The sequence below is a fragment of the Silurus aristotelis genome, assembly GCF_946808225.1.
Source record: "Silurus aristotelis genome assembly, chromosome: 2".
NCBI lineage: Eukaryota > Metazoa > Chordata > Actinopteri > Siluriformes > Siluridae > Silurus > Silurus aristotelis.
In genome coordinates this window covers 19,551,499-19,571,466 of record NC_139575.1, presented here as the reverse complement: position 1 = coordinate 19,571,466, position 19,968 = coordinate 19,551,499, and the positions used below count along the sequence as shown (strand labels likewise).

Below are 19,968 nucleotides of genomic sequence, written 5' to 3'. Positions count from 1 at the left end.
TGTAGATACTCTCTCCTTTTTATGATCTAATAAAGGCAGAGCTCTTTCATGTTGTTGTTTTTTTTTCTTCTTAAAAATCATCAGGCCAGGCATTGCTCCTGCACTGGCCCGAACCCAAACTCATCAGCCTAGAAACAGAACTACTGACCATAAACGAGACTTGTGCTTTCGTACACTCGCACACATTAGGCCTTACTGTGGATATACTGAGTGGTACAAATATCAGAAAGTCATTAATAAACAAAGAAATCAAACTGTGAATGTGATACAATAATTAATAAGAATAAAATACAATAAACAAAAAGAAATGACAAAAGAAATAACTAATAACAATGTGATATGTGCTACTAAAAAAAATACCTTATGTGTTGTAGTAAAAAAACAAAAAAACAAACAAAAAACCCCCACCAACCATCAGGGTCAAGAGTCCACACCCAAATGCACCTCACTCTCTTTTCCAACCGTTCTACTTACTATCGAATAAAAGCAAAAGCATGAAAACAAGAGTTAAAAATCACTGTTGTCTTTATTATTCTTCTCTCAGCAGTATTTGCAGTAACAGTCTGTCCAATTGAAAAATGAAATGACACTTTTTCAGCAAAAGCACAGCATCTATTCATATTCACTCAACTTTTCAAATGATTTAAACCTGAAAGGAAAAATAGATATATTACACACTACAACCATCAACAAGCCATGTGAGTGCCGCATCTGAGGAAAATGCTAATAAATCTCTCAATTATCGTACACAAGATTGTTGAATACGTAGCCTATGTGAAAAGATGGCAGTGTACTGTATAGAACGCTCCATGAAATAATCAATTCATTATTCATATTAAATCCTGCTGAAATGGTGTATAAGTGTTTATAGTGACACGTCGTTTCATGTTATAGCCCGCAAGCTGATCTGTTAGATTTGAATTCTGGGTAAAATCCGTGAATTTAATAAGAAGTGTTTGATGTGAAAGCATTTCACAAAATATCTTAGCATACTCATACGCCTTCAAACCAGTGTTTCTTATGTCAACACGAATAAAAAATAAATAAATACATAAATATTTATGATTAGAGTTTTGGCAGTATTAGAAAAACCCATTTTTCTTTTACAAAACTATTTCAACAACATCATCTGTATTATTTTCAGGCTGTAAGATGAGGCTGAAGCAGCACAGAAATTAAGTTGCCTCATGCAAGCTTACAAATCCAGGGAGATTTCCAGTCTGACACGGTCTTATCGCATGCTTAGGAATCGTGCATCTCTTTACAAGGCTCCCAGCTCAGATTTAGCGCTCAGAGGTATAGTGGAAAGTGGTGAGAGATAGTACTTTGTATTTGGATGAATATAGTAACTGTCCTTAAGAGAATATAAACATAATGCATTTCACGAAAAAAAAAAAAAAAAAAAAAAACATTTCAAATGCTGTAAAATTAATAGAAAAATCTTATAAAGTAAACAGAGGATTTATTTGATACCAAATGATTATCCTTGGCTTTCCTGAACACATCTTTCTCTGTTTTACCATATAAGCCGAACAGTGTCTGGTATTCAGCTTATTATAGTCAGCACTTTAGTGTTATAGTAATGAGAGGTAAAGAGAAACTGGGCATTTAGCAAAACCAAAAAGATGTGGAAATAAACTAGGAAGTCTAGAGTGACGAGAGGTCCAGTGGTTCTAAGGGTTCTCTCCAGAACGAAAAGTGACTGAATTCTGGGTAATCAAAAGATGCAGGCTGGCCTTTAGAGAGGAGAGGGAAGACGTGTTCCACCAGCTCACTCAAGTGAGAATACCTAGGACACACCCAATATTAAAAGTTATTAATAATATTAACAATCATCATCATGAATTTTTATAAAAATGTTTTTGTTTACTGCCACCTATTCATAGTGTCTGCATGTGTCTTTCTTACGAGGATTTGTGGCCTTTGCTGTTCTCCTGTATGAGCTCCCCTTTAGGGTTCACAGTGAAGATCCGAGTTTCAGGTACGCCAACTTCCTTATAAGCAAATGCATCCTACACACACACACACACACACACACACACACACACACACACACACACACACACACACACACACACACACACACACACACACACACACACACACACACACACACACACACACACACACACACACACACACACACACACACATTACTCTTACAGGAACATAAAACTAGCCATAGTGCTGTAATAGTTTTATTTCCACTGTTGACACAAGGCTTACATTGGTCCTGTTGCCAAAGGCAGCGTAGAAAGGTTGTCTCTGTGGACTGAAAAGGTCTCTAATGTCAGTCAGGCATGTGATTTTAAACACCTCTGGCTTCTTCTCAATTACCTCCCTGTAAAAATAAGATTGCAAAAATGTATAGCCCTTGCACACCAAACAAAAAAAGGGAGCAGTATATATTTAAATGTGCAACCTGTGTAAAGCTGAGAATAAGCTGCTGGGAGCAAGTAGTACAGGTCCTTTAGGCAGTACAATGCCTTTGTCATTGACCCACTGCAGGTAACCCTTTGTGATGTCTGCCATGCCTATGGCACGAGCTGAACAGTACAAGAACTTGTAGCCATTCCTGGAGAAAAGACACAGAACAATACTAGTAAACTTGGTTACTATTAACAGCATTAACAGAATTTCAGCCAATATAAATTTTGTTTCATAAAAGATATCTACTTAATACGTTATCATTCTTTAAATGGCTAAAACTATGTCAACATCTGACTATCACACCCATTTGTGTACTTTACCCAAAACTAACAACTTAACCCAAAAGGAAAAATAAAACAGTTCTGAATCATTAAAATATGCGAGATGAAATAAATAGAAATATATTTATTGTTAAATATAATTATATAAATTACAGATTATAAATAATAAATATATAGGTCTGGGGTTCAAGCCCCGGTATCGCCAAGCTGCCACTCTTGGGCCCTTGAGCAAGGCCCTTAACCCTCTATGCTCCGGGGGTCCCTTACGAGGGAAATATCAAGGTCCGTGACGTCGGATTGACGTGGGGCCGCCTTCCCGTAGGCTCACCACCTGCAGGAGGGACCGTAAGGGACGGTGCTGTGAGGATTGGGCAGCAGTCGAAGGCGGGGGCCTGCTTAGACTGCTGCCCCCGCGACCCGAATTACGGATAAGCGGAAGAAAATGAATGAATGAATGAAATAATAAATATAAAATATTTATTATTGCGCTATTAGTGCAGTCCCCTGTGTAAAAACAAACAGAATGTGGTGTCTGTGATTTTCCTCTAGAGGCCACTCTCGTAATGAAGGCGGACCTTCTCATCCGCTCCAGCAACAGACACAACCCGGAAAAACTATCGGTATGGATTTTTGGATTATTTTCAGTAATCAAAAGCATCTACTTTTGACTTGTATGTGCAGGATTGGCTAATTAGATAACTTCACGAATATTTACTAGACATACGTTTCCTCGTTCCCCATCTCAGAAAATGAATTCATGATAAGCACATTTAAATTAAGGTCATTATTTCCTAAAGTGAATGCATATATTTTAAAGTAATTTATGATTATTGCACATGGGTTTGCTGTGAACAATTCTTATTCTCTACAGACTGTAAGATAGTGAGTCAGTGTGAGTGTGTGTCTTACTGGTGTATTTTATGGTAAAGCTTGGCGATGCCTTGATGGGTCCAGTCTTTGCCCAGCTGTGGCAGAATGTGCCCGAGCGCATCTGACCTGGCATGAACGCACATTGAACAGCATTACCCCAGAACATACACATGAAATCAAAATTAATATGCAATCACATATAATACAATCAGGTATGATAAACATATATTTACTTAGTGATGGTTCCATCAATATCTGAGATTATGATTTTATCATCCCAGTTCCACAGATAGATAGCAGCTTCACAACGGCAGGTGCCCTGGTACTGAGTGGTCACACTGAACACAATCTTGTTTGCTCCCTCCCGCAAATGGAGTTGCTCCTAACACACACATTATAAATGATTTATACACACAAGTTCAAGGCTGCATTGGCTTTCTAATGAACAACTGTTTAACATGTAATACAGTGAGAGTGCTGGAGTCTAATACTAAGTGCAGCTTTTGTAGAGTAACAGTTACTTACGATCTGTTGGGTGGTGAGGCGGAGAGACTTGCGGTATATCTGAGTCAGACTCTGTACAGTGCTCATGGCTTCGGTTACATTTTCTAGCCTGTTAGGGTCAGTGCCATCATCATCACTGGACAGCTGACCAGAGTAATTCCTGAACAAATCAGATTAAATACAAATCTTTAAAAATCTAGTCAGCAAACTGTCTGGCTGACTAGAGTCTGGCACTCGAGTTTGATTGATAGCAGTTGGACAGTAAAACTGATCAGATTTGACGTGCTAATTAAGCAATTAGAATGTCACATTAAAAAAAATGCAATATAATGGTAGAAAACAATTATTGTCAATGAATATCTTTTTAAGGTACGATTAGTTCCTGTTAATGATAGGGCAAAAAAATCTATTATGCAAACACACAATCGTACTTTATTGAGGGTGGTATAGGCAGAGATGATGATGATGATGATGATGCCTCAAGTTGATGTTCTTCAGAATCAGGCTTTGAGTTTGGCTGAAAAAGAGAAATAAAGAAACAATAATTTAATTGAATAAAAAAATTACAAATAATAGTAATCCTCTCTGTTCCTCAGAAATGACCCTTTCAGATTTGGTCCATTTGCTAAAACAGCATTGTTCTAAAGGTTCTAAAGGTGTTTGAATATACCAGTGCTAAATTCCCACTCTATAAAGAATATGCAAAACATTACATATACAGTAACCTGGCAACGTTATCTACTGCTCAAACCAGGGCACCCACACACATTCTAATTAGAGGACAAACAATACCTGATTTTTTTCCATGTCTCTTCGTCGCCAGGAAAACCACCAGCGACCAGACTTCTTAGGCATCTTATCTTTTACCAGCTTCTCAACTGCACTCTACATAAAAATTCAAAGTTAAAAACAGTATTCCTTTACAAACTGGACATCATAAGCAGGACATCATGGCCAAATCATTCTATCACAAGTGTAATTGAAAAAGCCGATACAAACTATAATGCGCTTGTACCTTTGGCAAATTCTTCTGAAAAGCTTGCATTGACAGGATCATCGGAGCAGCAACTGCCCAGTTGTAATAACTGAAAAGAGATCAACAGCAATGAATTACTAAATAACTGAAAAAATATTTTATAACATTAAAAATCTGTTCTATTCATAATTGAACGGGTTTCACAACTTTGAGTTGATGCAGATGACAAGGTTTGGATCGTCAATAATTCCAGGATTGTTGACAAAGTCTGGAAAGGTGACAATGTGCTCCTCGAACTTCTCTGAAACAAAGAAAAGCACTATGAAATAAAAAGATAATAATAACCCTCTGTTCACTGCAATTTTATTGCATGCAAAAGAAGCATGTAATGAGGTTCACCTTTTAATTAACTTTTGGGTTTCAAATACAGTGGAACCTCGATACTCGTGACTTTGACACTCGTGACCTCGATAGTTCACGACTTTTCTTTTGGAACCGGATTATGAGTAACTCACGAAAAATCTAATAGTTTGTGAGAGTAAAGAGAGTAAAGTTCGGAGTAAAATAAAAAAAAGAGTTTGTACAAATAAATTACATAAAAATGTAAATATAACATTTTATTATTGTATTTTTCATTTAAAGTAGTAAATAAAACATTTATGACAATTTTTGTTGAGTTTACAGTACATGTACTATTCCACTTAAAACAGGAACCATCAAAAGGAGAGTCAAAACCTCACGATTTTTTGTTACTTCCGAGAGGTCATAGAACGTTACCCCCGCGAGTATCGAGGTTGCACTGTATTGTGTATATTGGTCTTATTCCTGACCCATATGTTCAGGTCCACAGTCACCGGACCTGAACCCAATCGAGATGGTTTAGGGGTGAGCTGGACCGCAGAGTAAAGGCAAAAGGGCCAACAAGACCATTTCAGGTGACTACCTCTTGAAGCTCATCAAGAGAATGCCAAGAGTGTGCAAAGCAGTAATCAAAGCAAAAGGTGGCTACTTTGAAAAACCTACAATATGACATATTTCAGTTGTTTCACACTTTTTTGTTATGTATATAATTCCATATATAATTCCACGTGTGTTAATTCATAGTTTTGATGCCTTCAGTGTGAATCTACAATTTTCATAGTCATGAAAATAAAGACAACTCCTTAAATGAAAAGGTGTGTCCAAACTTTTGGTCTGTACTGTATATATATATATATATATATATATATATATATATATATATATATATATATATATATATATATATATATATATATACACACACACACACACACACACACACACACACACACACACACACACACACACACACACACACACACACACACACACACATCTATATGGATGATAATAATAATTTTTTATGCTGATGTTGCACATTGCTTATCATGCCTGACATTTTTTTTGGAAGGAATTACAAGGCAGACCAAACTGTTCATGTGGGTCACTATTTACAGCCAGCACAAAGACCCCCTTTTGGCTGATTGGTCAGTGCCACACAGTTGTCCCTTCTAATTTGTATGAAGTTGAATCCAGCAATATTTTAGGTGACCAGCCACAATTGAGCTTTTGAATTCAGCCCAGTAAAAATGAATGGGTACAAAATTTAATTACATTTTTAATTAGTGGTCACTAATTTTCTACCTTTTTTGATCTCCCTGGAGTATCCCTCAGTCCCACAGAGGGACATGGTAACATCCAGAGTGTCACTGGTGGAGTCTGACAAATACTCAGTCCCACTGTCCACATTGGTGTTGCTTAGAGCCTGAGGAGACTGTTGGCCTGACTGTGGACACTGTATCGATGGGACTGAACCTTCTGAAGCTTCTCCCTGGTAAGAAGATTCACCTTCACTGGATAGTAAGAGAAAAAAAGACAATGAAATTCAGTACCAATTATAACACACATACATATATACATATATATATATATATATATATATATATATATATATATATATATATATATATATATATATATATATATATATATATATATATACACACACACACACACATATATATGTATATATGTGTGTATATATATATATATATATATATATATATATATATATATATATATGTTTACCTTTTGGGAAAATAAAGTGCAACCATCTCAGGGTCAAGTTTGGATAAATCATCCAGATAGATATCAGTTGGCCCCAAATGCTGGCTGCGCTTGCCTGTGGTGTACAGACAAGACATGGTGGGAAAGAGAGATGGAAAAGGAATCTTGTTAGACATGTCAACCTGACATAAATCAGAACTACAAGGCACACAATCAGAGTCTTGTGCTTAAAGCCTACCTTTTTTCTTTTCCTTTGATTCTGCTGCTTTATAGGAGGACTGCAAGAAGCTAGACTGCTCCTCTAATTGTGCAACAGATTCCACATGTTCTGTCACTCCAACACATTTCACTTCCTGACTGCCTGTGGGCTTACCCTCTTTAGCCACCTTTCCTTCCTCCTCTGCAAATCCTTCAGTCAATTCCTCAATACCACTGTCTCTGAAATTCACTGAAACTGCCTTTAGTGCTGTAGTGCACTGAGCTGTGTCAGTAAAACCGCTGATTTTATCGAGAGAGGTGGCACAGGTTTCTGACTGACCCATGCTACATGACTGAGCTGTATAAGAGACACTAATATTGCTTGCATGGTATTTAGAGCAAAACACAATGGCAGCCTTTGGACTAGTGTCATTAATAACATTGACTACCATATCAGTATTAGTAGGTTTAGTTGTGTTCTCTGTGTTATCTGGATTTGCAGTTCTAGCATCACAGTCTGTGTCACATGTTTGAAGAGTGCTGGTTATGCAATCATTAAGGCCACTCCAACCCTCCAATTCTGAAGTGTTCGGTTGCTCAGAGCCCTCAGCAGGCTCTATGTGGGGCAGCATGAGTGGGGAAGCCTGGTGTGTGGGAGAGGACGTTTCTGTGCTCGGGGTAGAATGGGAAACTTTAGGGAGATTATCCGAGTGACAAGGGTAAGTTTCCGGAATCAAAGGTTCTGGTCTCAATACAGTTACAGTGGTCAAGGGCTCGGAAGGCTCCATGTTGAATGAGGCCTGCCGGCGGATGGTGCGAAAGTGGGAGCGCTCCGAGGGTGTAATGATAGAGGAGGGGCTGCAGAGCCGCTCTGTGCTCCCTCGCTCTGACGGACAGACCTGCAGGCACAACACAGAACATCAAATAATGTTCAATTTGCTGGGATAGAAAAAATCATTTATGGACATTTTGTAGAAGAAAAGCAGTGCACCTTGGGAAATCCACCCCAGGTCCACTGCATTTGGGGTCCTGATGCAGTTTCTGAAGGCTTCACCAACAGCTCAGAGTCACTCTTAGGAGAGGAGGGTCGGCTATAAAACAGACTGTAAAAGGAGAAAGTGAAATGGGCACACAAAGAAATGAGAGCAACATTTAGCATTACTGCTAATTTCATTCATGTTTTCTCCTCAGTTGTATATAGACTCCATTAAATACATTACACTCTATTGAACACTGTACACTTTATACATGCAAACATTTTGTGTATTAAATTTGGACATAATCATTTTGTAAATGTGTAATTTATGTATTGTAATGTATTTTTTTCTTATGCCCTTATCATTTATGCTATAGCCTGCTTGGAGGATTCACAGGGTAGAAATTACTCTGACAATTATTGATAATTATTAACATTTGAACAGTTTACATTTGAACACTTTTAATAAAAATGCCTGCTTGGTTAAATAATATACTTTTTAATTATATTAATTAAATTGATGCTAATTAAATTTATTTAATAAATGGAAAAATCTTATTAAATAGTTTACATTTCTTAGACCCTGTCTGGGTAATACAAATCTGCATGTAAGTGTGTGTGTGTGTGTGTGTGTGTGTGTGTGTGTGTGTGTGTGTGTGTGTGTGTGTCTCATTCATTATATCATCTTCTAAAGATATGATCTACTAAACTGTTTTAATAATTATATACAATAATATATAATTATATAATAATAATAAATAATAATAATAATAATATATAAAATTAGCATACTTTAACATGTCTTTATTCATTCACTCCCTCAGTATGTGGAATTGCCAGATTTGTGTCCTCCTAAGAGAAACTCTTGAAGCTGGACATAAAAACGATAAAGAATCCAAAGCGCTAGCCGCTAACCAGGAAGTTAGTGCGGCTAACGCTAGCGCTTTGGATTCTTTAGCATTTTCATGCATGTGCAAAACAAATCTTTTTTTCTGGTATGAAGTGAGTAGCCACCGTGACTCTACTTTCTTTTTTTATACCCCTGGGATTGTTTTATTTTTTAGTATTATTACACTCAACATGTAGCATGAAGACAAAATATTCCTGTAAATGTTTTATATACTATATATAAGAATAAAGTAATAAATGCATGGTACTACCTATCATTATTTGAGCCTTCTCCATCCGAGTAAGGATGCAATTCTTTGGCCTGAGCTCCCATTACATCCTCAACTGGTTCCTCAGACAGAGAGTAATACACAGACTTACTACAAAAACACACATACACAAAGTAAACTCAAGAGGGGATTCATACACAAACCTAAAATATTCACAGAATTATTATAATATAACCACTATTGACTTAGGCATTGGCAGCTGATTGTAATTAATCAGACATTTCCATTCACCAGTTGAAAGGTATATACCCCTTAATGGCCTCTTTAACAGGAACTGTACACCTGCTCATTTATTCAGCCAACCATGTTATCAGCAGCCTGTATGAATATTAAGTGAAGCACTTGACCCTTAGCTGCACGATTTTATGCACTGCACTGCACAGCTGCCACATGACAGGAAAAATGTAATGAATTAGTAAGTGTACTGAGGTTCCTATTTAACTGTCCTGTGTATGGAACCAAAGCTAGTGCTGCATGTGCTGAACAAAAGCTTCTACCTTGCCATAAACCCAGACTCCTCTTTCAGGATGTCCTGTTCCGCAGTCTCTCTCTCCTCTGAGGAGGAGCCAACGTCCTCATGGAAGTGGGCATCAGAGCGGGCGCGTTTCTTGCGCCGTTTTCTTCGGCGAGCAGACGAAGACAAGGTGGTGCCAGCGGGAGACTCGGGTACCTCCAAAATATCAGGACCCTCCATAGGGATGGGTGAAGTGCAAAGATGCGCTGGTACTGCTTCCTAATCGACCACAATATAATCTATATTAATATAGTTTGCAGTAAACTTTTCATACAGACCTATAAGTACTTTAAACAGGCTTTACAACCCCGATTCTTGGGACACTGTACAAATTGTGAATAAAAACACAATGCAATGATGTGGAAGTTTTAAATTTCAATATTTTGTTCAGAATACAACATAGATGACATATCAAGTGTTTAAACTGAGAAAATGTATAATATTAAGGGAAAAATAAGTTTATTTTAAATTTCATGGCATCAACACATCTCAACAACTCAAAAGGGTTGGGACAAGGCCATGTTTACAACTGTTTGGCATCCCCTCTTCTTTTTATAACAGTCTGCAAACGTCTGGGGACTGAGGAGACAAGTTTAGGAATATGAATGTTGTCCTATTCTTGTCTAAAACAGTCTTCTTGTTGCTCAACTGTCTTAGGTCTTCTTTGTCGCATCTTCCTCTTTATGGCACGCCAAATGTTTTCTATGGGTGAAAGATTGCCCATAACCCTAGACTGCAGGCTGGCCATTTCAGTACCCGGATCCTTCTTCTACAGATGTTGTAATTGATGCAGTATGTGGTCTGGCATTGTCATGTTGGAAAATGCAAGGTCTTCCTTGAAAGAGATGAAGTCTAGATGGGAGCATATGTTGTTCTAAAACTTGGATATACCTTTCAGCATTGATGGTGCCTTTCCAGATGTGTAAGCTGCACATGCCACACGCACTCATGCAACCCCATACCATCAGAGCTGCAGGCTTCTGAACTGAGCGCTGATAACAACTTGGGTTGTCCTTTTCCTTTTAATCCGGATGACATGGCGTCCCAGTTTTCCAAAAATAACTTCAGATTTTTATTCGTCTGACCACAGAACAGTTTTCCACTTTGTACAGTCCATTTTAAATGAGCCTTGGCCCAGAGAAAACGCCCGCTCTTCTGGATCATGTTTAGATATGGCTTCTTTTTTGACCTATAGAGTTTTACTCGGCAACGGCGAATGGCACGGTGGATTGTGTTCACTGACAATGTTTTCTGGAAGTATTCCTGAGCCCATGTTGTGATTTCCATTACAGTAGCATTTTTTTTTAATGTGCAGCTCTCATGAAATCCAAATTGAGCCAATATTTAGCATGACATTTCAAAATGTCCCACTTTCAACATTTGATATGTTATCTATATTCTATTGTGAATAAAATATAAGTTTTTGAGATTTGTAAATTATTGCATTCCTTTTTTATTTACAATTTGTACAGTGTCCCAACTTCTTTGGAATCGGGTTTGTAAACACAATGCTGTATAATCAATGAGACGATTCTATTACCTCAAAGCTTTCGTTTTCTTCCACGAAGAATGCTTCTCCATTGTCTCCAAGTTTCATGTGCAGGTCCACTGGCTCACCATTGATCTCGATATCCACCTGGAAATAGATGTAATATTAAGATCATCACATATTATTAGACATTTTTTATTCAGGCTAGCCTCTGGGCATGCGACTGGACCTTTCAGCAAGCATTATGAATGGCTAATATGAAGCACTCATAAAGCACCGGGGATAAAGTATAAAGTAGTGCTTTTTTCTTTAGAATTTGGTAACTGTATAATGTTAGCTATTTCTTATTGCACAGGCCATTTTAAGCCAAACTTCTTCAAGCACCTGGTGGAAGTCTGCACATTCACTACTCTTAAATATATACAGGTTTTATTGCTATAGTATTGTTCCTTAAGAATAAATACTAAAATGGTTGCTGAAATGTGACAAATTCACTTTTGTGAGATACTCCATATAACCTGTGAAATATTTGCTAAAGGAAAAAAAAAAAACAAAAAAAAAACGTATATTATTTATAATACAGCAAAACTCCTGAATCCTGACATGAATTACAACACGGGTGTATCTTATTAGCATAACAACCAGTATATTCAACATAGAAACAACATCTGACATACTAAAGTACTTTAGTGTCCCCTTATAGAATATCCCTCACCACTTTCTCCTTAGAGCGAAGAACTCCCAGTTTTCCAAAGCGCACATGAAAAGGTGAACACTGGAGGCTGCCGTCCGGCTGGCGCACAACGATGACATCGATCCCACCGGTGAGTGTAGCGGGGTTTAATCCACGATAGAGCTCCTTTACAGTAACAAAGACCGTCTCCGCCAACTGGCCTACGTAGTTCATGGTCTGGGACTGAGAGGGGGAGACAGACTGCTTAATTGATCTATGAAAAATAGAAGAAATACAGCCAGCACAAAAAAAAGAGATATACTCGGTTTTCAGATGTCACCAAACCAGCAATGACGCTTAAGAAGCTTAACGTGGAATCTGATAGTAACCTTTGGATTACAAGTTATCGACTAATCAAGTGAGAGACTGTCACATTCCAGAAACAGATCAAAGTCTGGGCCTTGTACAAGACTAGGACATGTTGATGATCTCCTGAGATAAAGAGTAACAGAAGAAATTTATAATGATATATCAAGAGATAATTCAGCACTTATATCATTTATCCATTTCTTCTTTTAAAGCTTTTTTTTTCCTCCGAGTCCACTAATAAATCATTAGTGACGAGTTTTGGGAAAAAAATTGTGCAAGACAAGCCCTGATTACCACGTTTTCTTTTTCCCCCACTGTTCCAGAAACACAGAAACGAAAAACCTCTAGAACAAAGATTTATCTGGAAATTGACTCACAAAAACAAGTTCTTAAATTAGAATTAGTATTTGACAAGCCTTCCCGTGGACTCACCACCTGCAGGAGGGACCGTAAGGGACGGTGCTGTGTGGATTGGACAGCAGTCGAAGGCGGGGGCCTGCTTAGACTGCTGCCCCCGCGACCCGAATTACGGATAAGCGGGAGAAAATGAATGAATTTGACAAGCTTTTTATTCATGTAACAGTATTCTAAACTAGAATGATGATTCTGTATGCTGAGAGAAAGGAAAAAAAAGAAAAAAAAAGAAAAAGACTAATTGTTGCAAATCTCCCACTCTCTCACCCACAACTGTCAATAACTGCTTTATCCTGTTTAGAGACCATCGAGGGGAACACTAAACATCTGGCAGGAATATGGGATATATTTGCGAGGCACTACTTACACTACCTAAACTTATGCATGCACACTATGGATGGTAAGATTAACAGATTTTTTTTTTAAAGTATGCATCGGATACAAGCCGGCATATGTATCGCGATGCCTCGTTTTTAACATATTTACATTGTTTAAAACCAATGTATTTATATATACTTTTCTGTAGATGTGCTATTCTTTTTATTATTCAGAAAGTGACCAATAATTTGTATATGTAGCTTGATTTCTCTCAGCACCACTGCCGCTACGTGATTATGACGTATCACAACACTACGGAGATCGAGGCTCCTGAGAGTCACATAGAATACAGATTAACATGGCAGAGGTAGAGCTGCATCTTCCTGGAGACAGAACAGGAAAAGAGCTTCTGTTTTTATTGAATCTTTTTTTTCTGTTGCGCTTCAGAAGGCCTGTTTGTGAAAAGGCCATGCGTTAGAAGTCCTAACACTTAAATAAATTTATGATTTGCTGTCTGTCTGAACCAAAGAAATAAAAGTGATCTATATGTACCATGTTGAATTGAATAGCATCATATTTTAAATGGGGTAGCTGCTTCATATCTTTAATGTGTCGTATCGTTGCCTATGCATCGTAACGCGAATAGCATCAGCCTCAGTAATGACGATGCACCTACTCGCACAGAGCGGCGGTTTATCTTATCCAAGTCGTGGTTTTTTTGGTCGTGTTGCCCGACAGTTGGAGGAAACCAGAGAACTCTGAGAAAAAGGACACAGCGAGCACATGCCAAACTCCACACAGTGCGTCCTGTGTGCCAATATGTGTAGACATAACTGCAAAGGACTAAGGACACTAAAAATTGCTAAACTGTGTCATTGTGTCTCAGCTCTGAGGAACATCAAATCATCTCATGCATAAATAAACAACACAACTTTCCGTATAGTTTGAAAGATTTAGTTCGTATCCCAGTTTCTGTATAGCACAGGCAATAAGGCAAAACAAACTGTTTCTTACTGGTTTTATTGGATGAATATTTACGCTGTTCATGGATGCTACTTTGGTAAGAGTCAAGTACTCTGGAAATTCTCTGGCATTACTTATGAACACAAAAATCCCCAAAAACCGATTGATTATGCCTCAGCATGCATGAGCTGTGAGCCAGTCAAAGCAAACACTTCTAAAGATTTTTAAAGTGATCTTACCCATAGTGAGAGATAGAGATGCCCTTTTCCTGTAATGTCTGATACCCTCCACACCACTGGTGCCATCCAGGGGCTAATATTTCTAATATTTCCACCGGTAATCACTATCACTCTCTCTCTCTTTCTGTCTGTCTTTAAATATATAGTGTGTTCTAGCTGTTTTATACAGAGGTGATATATAAAGGGGCCACGTTCTAACAGCTCTCCGTTCGATCGGTGGCTTTTTGTAAGAAAGCTAATGGCACTGGTGTAACGTCAATATGTGGAACTGACAGAATGGTGATACTGCTGATAATGACAATATGAGAGAGACCCAGTGCATTCAGCCCCTATTATCCACTCCACATACACACATACACACACACACACACACACACACACACACACACACACACACACACACACACACACACAAAGCACTCTTTTAGTCAGGTTAGTTTCACACCCTCTTTCTCTCTCTCTCTCTCTCTCTCTCTCTCTCTCACACATACACACACACACACACACACACACACACACATTTTTTTCAATTCCATTTAATGTTTCCCTTAGAAACAAAGAGAACTTACCTGTATGCTGGCCTAATTTTTAATCACAGTTACTGCAGGCAGGCAGGCAGGCAGGCAGGCGCGCGCGCGCACACACACACACACACACACACACACACACACACACCTGCTGCACATGTCAGTTAGGCTAACCGTTTGTAAAGGACTCAGCCATTCTTTTCATTCAGCCCTGTGTTTCTTCACGAGCAGGGTGAGGCCTTATTGTGTGAGCACATGTATAACAGAAAACTAACCAACCGGCTCACTGCCAAAAAAAAAAAAAAGTGTGTGTTTGGCTAAATAATAAATTTCATTGCATTTATTTAGTTCATGATTATTTATGTTGAGTTTTTAGCCCCATTAGTAAAAAAAATATATTATTGGATTTGTACCTACAGCTGTATCTTTTACAGTGTGCACAAGGGAGTTTTTTCAGAAGGGGGCAGAAGAGACATCATCAAAATGCCTGGGGGCCGTACCATGTGATAACTTTAGAAGCACTTACTGGGAAAGAGAACAACATAGATTTTATTGCTACAACAGCACCTGTGAAGAAGTGGAAGATTATTGGGCAGCAAGTTAACAATCAATTGTCAAAAACTGTGGTGGTGGAAGCAGGTGATGCAGTGGTTAGTGCAACCCAAAAATAGTCCATGGAAAGACAGAAGGTTCATTGAAGTGTGTGTGTGTGTGTGTGTGTGTGTGTGTGTGTGTGTGTGTGTGTGTGTGTGTGTGTGTGTGTGTGTGTGTGTGTGTGAGAAGCAATGGCTAGCCTGTCTGGTATGATCACACAGAAGTACAAACACTACTGTAGAACAAACTGCTGAGAAAAAAAACTAATGCTGTGTCAGAACACAAAAGCAGTTGTGCTGTGTATCTGTAGAGTTACATGCTAATCCATGTCTAAGATCACATAATGGCCTGATCTAATGAATTATGTTTCTTTTACGTCAGGACTGGATTTGTCCCGCTAAATCTGACACCAGGGTGCACTATGGGAATAAGGCGAAACTGTGGAGGTGGTGTGATGCTCTGGGCAACAATCTGCAGGAAAACCTTGGGTTCTGCATTCATGCGAAATGTACCACCAATCTAAGAACCGTTTGCCGATCAAGTCCACACCTTCACGACAATGTTGTTCCCTAATGCCAGTAGACTCTTTAACTGGTATAACGCAGCCTTTAACCCTGCAAACATCATACAGAAATGGTTTGAGGAACATAAAAAGTTCAAGGGGTCGACTTGGTCTCCAAACGCATCTCAATCTGATCGAGCATCTACAGTACGTGCTGGACAAACAAGGCTGATCAAATGGAGGTCCCACTTCCCAACTTACAGGACGTTAAGAATCTGTGCCAGATACCACAACACACCTTCAGAGGTCTTGTGGAGTCCAGGCCTCGGTGGTTCAGAGCAGTTTTGATGGCACAAGGGAATTTCCACAATATTAGGCGGGTGGTTATAATGTTATGGCCGAGCACTGAATTCTCAATTCAGAGTGAAATCTCATCTCTTTTTTTTTTTTATTATGTGAGGGGGCTGAAAATCGCAGTCATGAGTAATATGCGATTAATTGTCAGAACTAAGGCGAGTCAATAATTCTCACTTGAACTAAATCCAAAACCTCTAAGAACCTGGTGTTCAACAATGCTAATAAACATCCATAGATGACTTGAGTGCTGACAGTGTTTGCTAACGAGGAAAATATTCCTCACTGAATCAGCTACTTCAATTTAGTCTCGATCATAACCAAGAAAAGATCAGTTGAGAATGAGAAGGACATTAATAGCAATAAAGCCCAAATCAGTAAAGTGATGGATGACCTTCTGCAAATTTCTCCCATCTCCACACACTCTATCTCTGGAGCTCAATCAGAGTGACCATCGGGATCTTGGTGAATTGTCTTACCAAGGCCCGATTTGCTCATTTGGGAGGTCATGGTGCTCTTGAGAATCTTCAATGAGTAAATTTTAGACATATCTATTCCCTGACACAACTGAGTTCTACAGCCTTTATGTTTTCATGTTAGACTCTATATAGTGTGGCGTGTGCCTTTCCAAATCATGTACAACCCAATGACCTTGACACGGGAAGACAGACACCAATCAGAAACATCACAAAGATTCTCCAGAAAGTTAGAATGCACCTGAGATCAATTTGTCACAGAAATCTTCATTCTTTTCTGCAGCACAAGACCACAACATAAAATGAATTAATATATAAAGGGGTCTGACTACATCAAATAAATATAATGTCGCTAATTGCCTTTAAAACGCGTTAAAAAAATCGGTCTGAAGCAAAAGGCTTCCGTGTCTGATTATGGTGAGTGACGTGATGACTTTATATTGTCCGTGACATTCAAGCCAAAATCTTTCTGTTGATTCAGTGTCATTTCTCCTGTTACAGCCAATGATGCCAGAGTGCTGCAGAATCCTCACATCTCATCATCACGATAGTAGAAACAGATAGTAAATATAGCACATGAAAGAGTTTTTTTTTTTAAGCTTATGTGAACAGATGTTTATTTAGCATTTATGGAAGGAATCTTTAGTGTCAGTGCTTTAAAATAGAGTTTGAGTTGTTGTTTTGAAGACTGATAACTTTGTGCTTTTGCTGTAACAATCTGCACATGTCCTTCTTAATTTCAAGAGATAAAAGAAAAGCAAGGCGAGTGAGAAAAAGCATGTTTACAGTATTACAGCACAAGTAATACTTTATTCTGTGGACATTTCACAATACTGAATGTAACTCGAAACGGATAGAAATATGACTTGCTTTCTAAGATTGATTTTCCTGATAGACTACTCAGTTTAAATTGATTAGAAACAGTCCAGGAAGACTGTTAGCAGAAAATAATGTTATAATGTATCATGTTTTTTTGTTTTTTGTACACTTACATGAGAGGACTTCGGCCAGGTATACACTGTTTTGTTTTGTTTTGTTTTGTTTGTTTTGTTTTTTAATGGAGGTGATTGGGGACTGATTCATCATGGGTTCAGTGAGGAAGAAAGCGAGCACTGATCAACCTCACACACTAAGAGGAGACGTGGAGCTACTTATTAAAGTGAAGAGCACAGAAACATTATAAAATATTGCGCAATGATTATAAACTTTCAGATCGCAAACGTGGTGAATTCAGGCAGGTAGTCCGATCATGACATCCTCAAACTATTATAAGAATTTTTCCAAGGTCCATCACAAAATGAGAATTTTGATCTATTTAAAATTGTAAATGATTCGTAATACTACATCAAATCAAACTCATTACCGCTTTCATTTCATTCACGGATATTTAGAACTTTTGTTCTTACCTTGGTCCAGCACCGAAACCTCGCTATCAAACTTCCGGACGCTGAAGTATTTCCAAGGCGGTGACTCGGCAAACATGTCAATCACAAGCACAGCCAATCGGTGGCCGCAATTCAGTAAGGCCCGCCCTCCCGACGTGCCTATTGTTTTTATATCAGTTCTGCTCAGTACTAATAGTGGTCACTAGAGGGCGCATGGAGACAACCAGACTTATTAGCACAGTCGTGGACGAAAGTTTTGAAAATGACACAAATATTCATTTTTCACAGTCTGTTGCCTCAATTTGCACAGTGGCCATTTGCACATACTCTAGAATGTTATGAAGAGTGATTAGATGAATTGCAATTAATTGCAAAGTCCATCTGACATGAAAATTAACTTCTTCTTCTGCTTCTTTCGGCTTCTCCCATTAGGGGTCGCCACAGCGGATCATCTGTCTCCATACCCCCCTGTCCTCTACATCTGCCTCTTTCACACCAACTACCTGCATGTCTTCCCCCACCACATCCATAAACCTCCTCCTTGGCCTGCCATGAAAATGAACTCAACCCACCTTAAAAAAAAAAAGATTTCCACTGCATTTCAGTCCTGCCACAAAAAGGAACAGCTGACATCATGTCAGTGATTCTTTCACAGGTGAGTGTTGACAAGGACAAGACTGGAGATCACTCTGTCATGCCGATTGAGTTAGAATAACAGACTGGAAGATTTAAAAGGTGGGTGGTGCTTAAAATCATTGTTCTTCATCTTTTAACCATGGTTACTTACAAGGAAACACATGCAGTCATCATTACTTTGCACAAAAAGGATTCACAGGCGAGGATATTGCTGCTAATAAGATTGCTTCTAAATCAACCATTTATTGCATCATCAAGAATTTCAAGGAGAGAGGTTGAATTGTTTTGAAGAATGCTTTGGGCTGCCCAAGAAAATCTAGCAAAAGCCAGGACCGTCCCTAAAGTTGATTCAGCTGCGGCACTGGGGCATCACCAGTGCAGAGTTTGTGTTTAGGAATGGCAGCAGGCATGTGTGAGTGCATCTGCTCGCACAGCCCTGGTGTCAAGAAGGGCAGCAAAGAAGCCACTTCTCTCTAGGAAAAGCATCAGGGACAGACTGATATTCTGCAAAAGGTACAGGGATTGGACTGCTGAGGACTGAAGTAAAGTCATTTTCTCCAATAAATCCAATTGTTTGGGCATCGAGAAAAAGCTTGTCTGGAGAAGAAAAGGTGAGCACTACCATCAGTCCTGTGTCATGCCAACAGTAAAGCTTTCTGAGACCATTTATGTGTGGGGTTGCTTAATGGAGCACAAGTTCAGGAGGATTACAGCTTCTATTGCAGTGGTGGGCCATCAGGGTCAGCAAGGCCTTCCCTGCTGGCCTTATTACTATTGAAAGCACTGACCTACATTTACAGCCTAATTTCTAATATTTGTTCCATGAAATTAATTATTCCCAACAGTTTATTCTCTTTATTTCGTACCATTTCTCATGCCTGCACTGCTTCCAGTACGTGTATGTAGATTTTCGATTTTTTTGTCCAATCAGATTTCAGCCTTTATGTGCTGCCATGTCAATCTAATCTACCCAGGGCCTTCAAAGTCTGTATCGAGGGCCTTTTTACCGTAGTC

The 19,968-nt window shown here is 38.7% G+C and overlaps 1 protein-coding gene across 5 annotated transcripts; it reads right to left on the bottom strand.

Annotated features, from left to right (window-relative positions):
• Positions 1-507: 507 nt before the first annotated feature.
• Positions 508-18,447, bottom strand: LOC310718927 (phosphatidate phosphatase LPIN3). 5 transcript variants are annotated; one of them, XM_083528068.1, is made up of 21 exons: positions 18,340-18,406; positions 12,567-12,669; positions 12,220-12,451; positions 11,556-11,651; positions 9,999-10,234; positions 9,484-9,591; positions 8,339-8,450; positions 7,388-8,246; positions 7,171-7,264; positions 6,727-6,935; positions 5,269-5,362; positions 5,101-5,170; positions 4,878-4,970; positions 4,517-4,602; positions 4,107-4,245; positions 3,815-3,963; positions 3,621-3,707; positions 2,423-2,575; positions 2,227-2,341; positions 1,909-2,012; positions 508-1,789 (listed from the first exon to the last, which is right to left on the bottom strand). In XM_083528068.1, exons 3-21 carry the CDS (start codon positions 12,409-12,411, stop codon positions 1,648-1,650), a joined length of 3,138 nt encoding a protein of 1,045 aa, XP_083384194.1. In that variant the 5' UTR covers positions 12,412-12,451; positions 12,567-12,669; positions 18,340-18,406; the 3' UTR covers positions 508-1,647. The 5 variants fall into 5 exon arrangements, with proteins under 5 accessions (XP_083384194.1, XP_083384195.1, XP_083384192.1 ...); XM_083528069.1 differs by having other exon boundaries at positions 12,220-12,420; XM_083528066.1 differs by lacking the exon at positions 12,567-12,669 and having other exon boundaries at positions 12,220-12,420; positions 18,340-18,447.
• Positions 18,448-19,968: the final 1,521 nt, after the last annotated feature.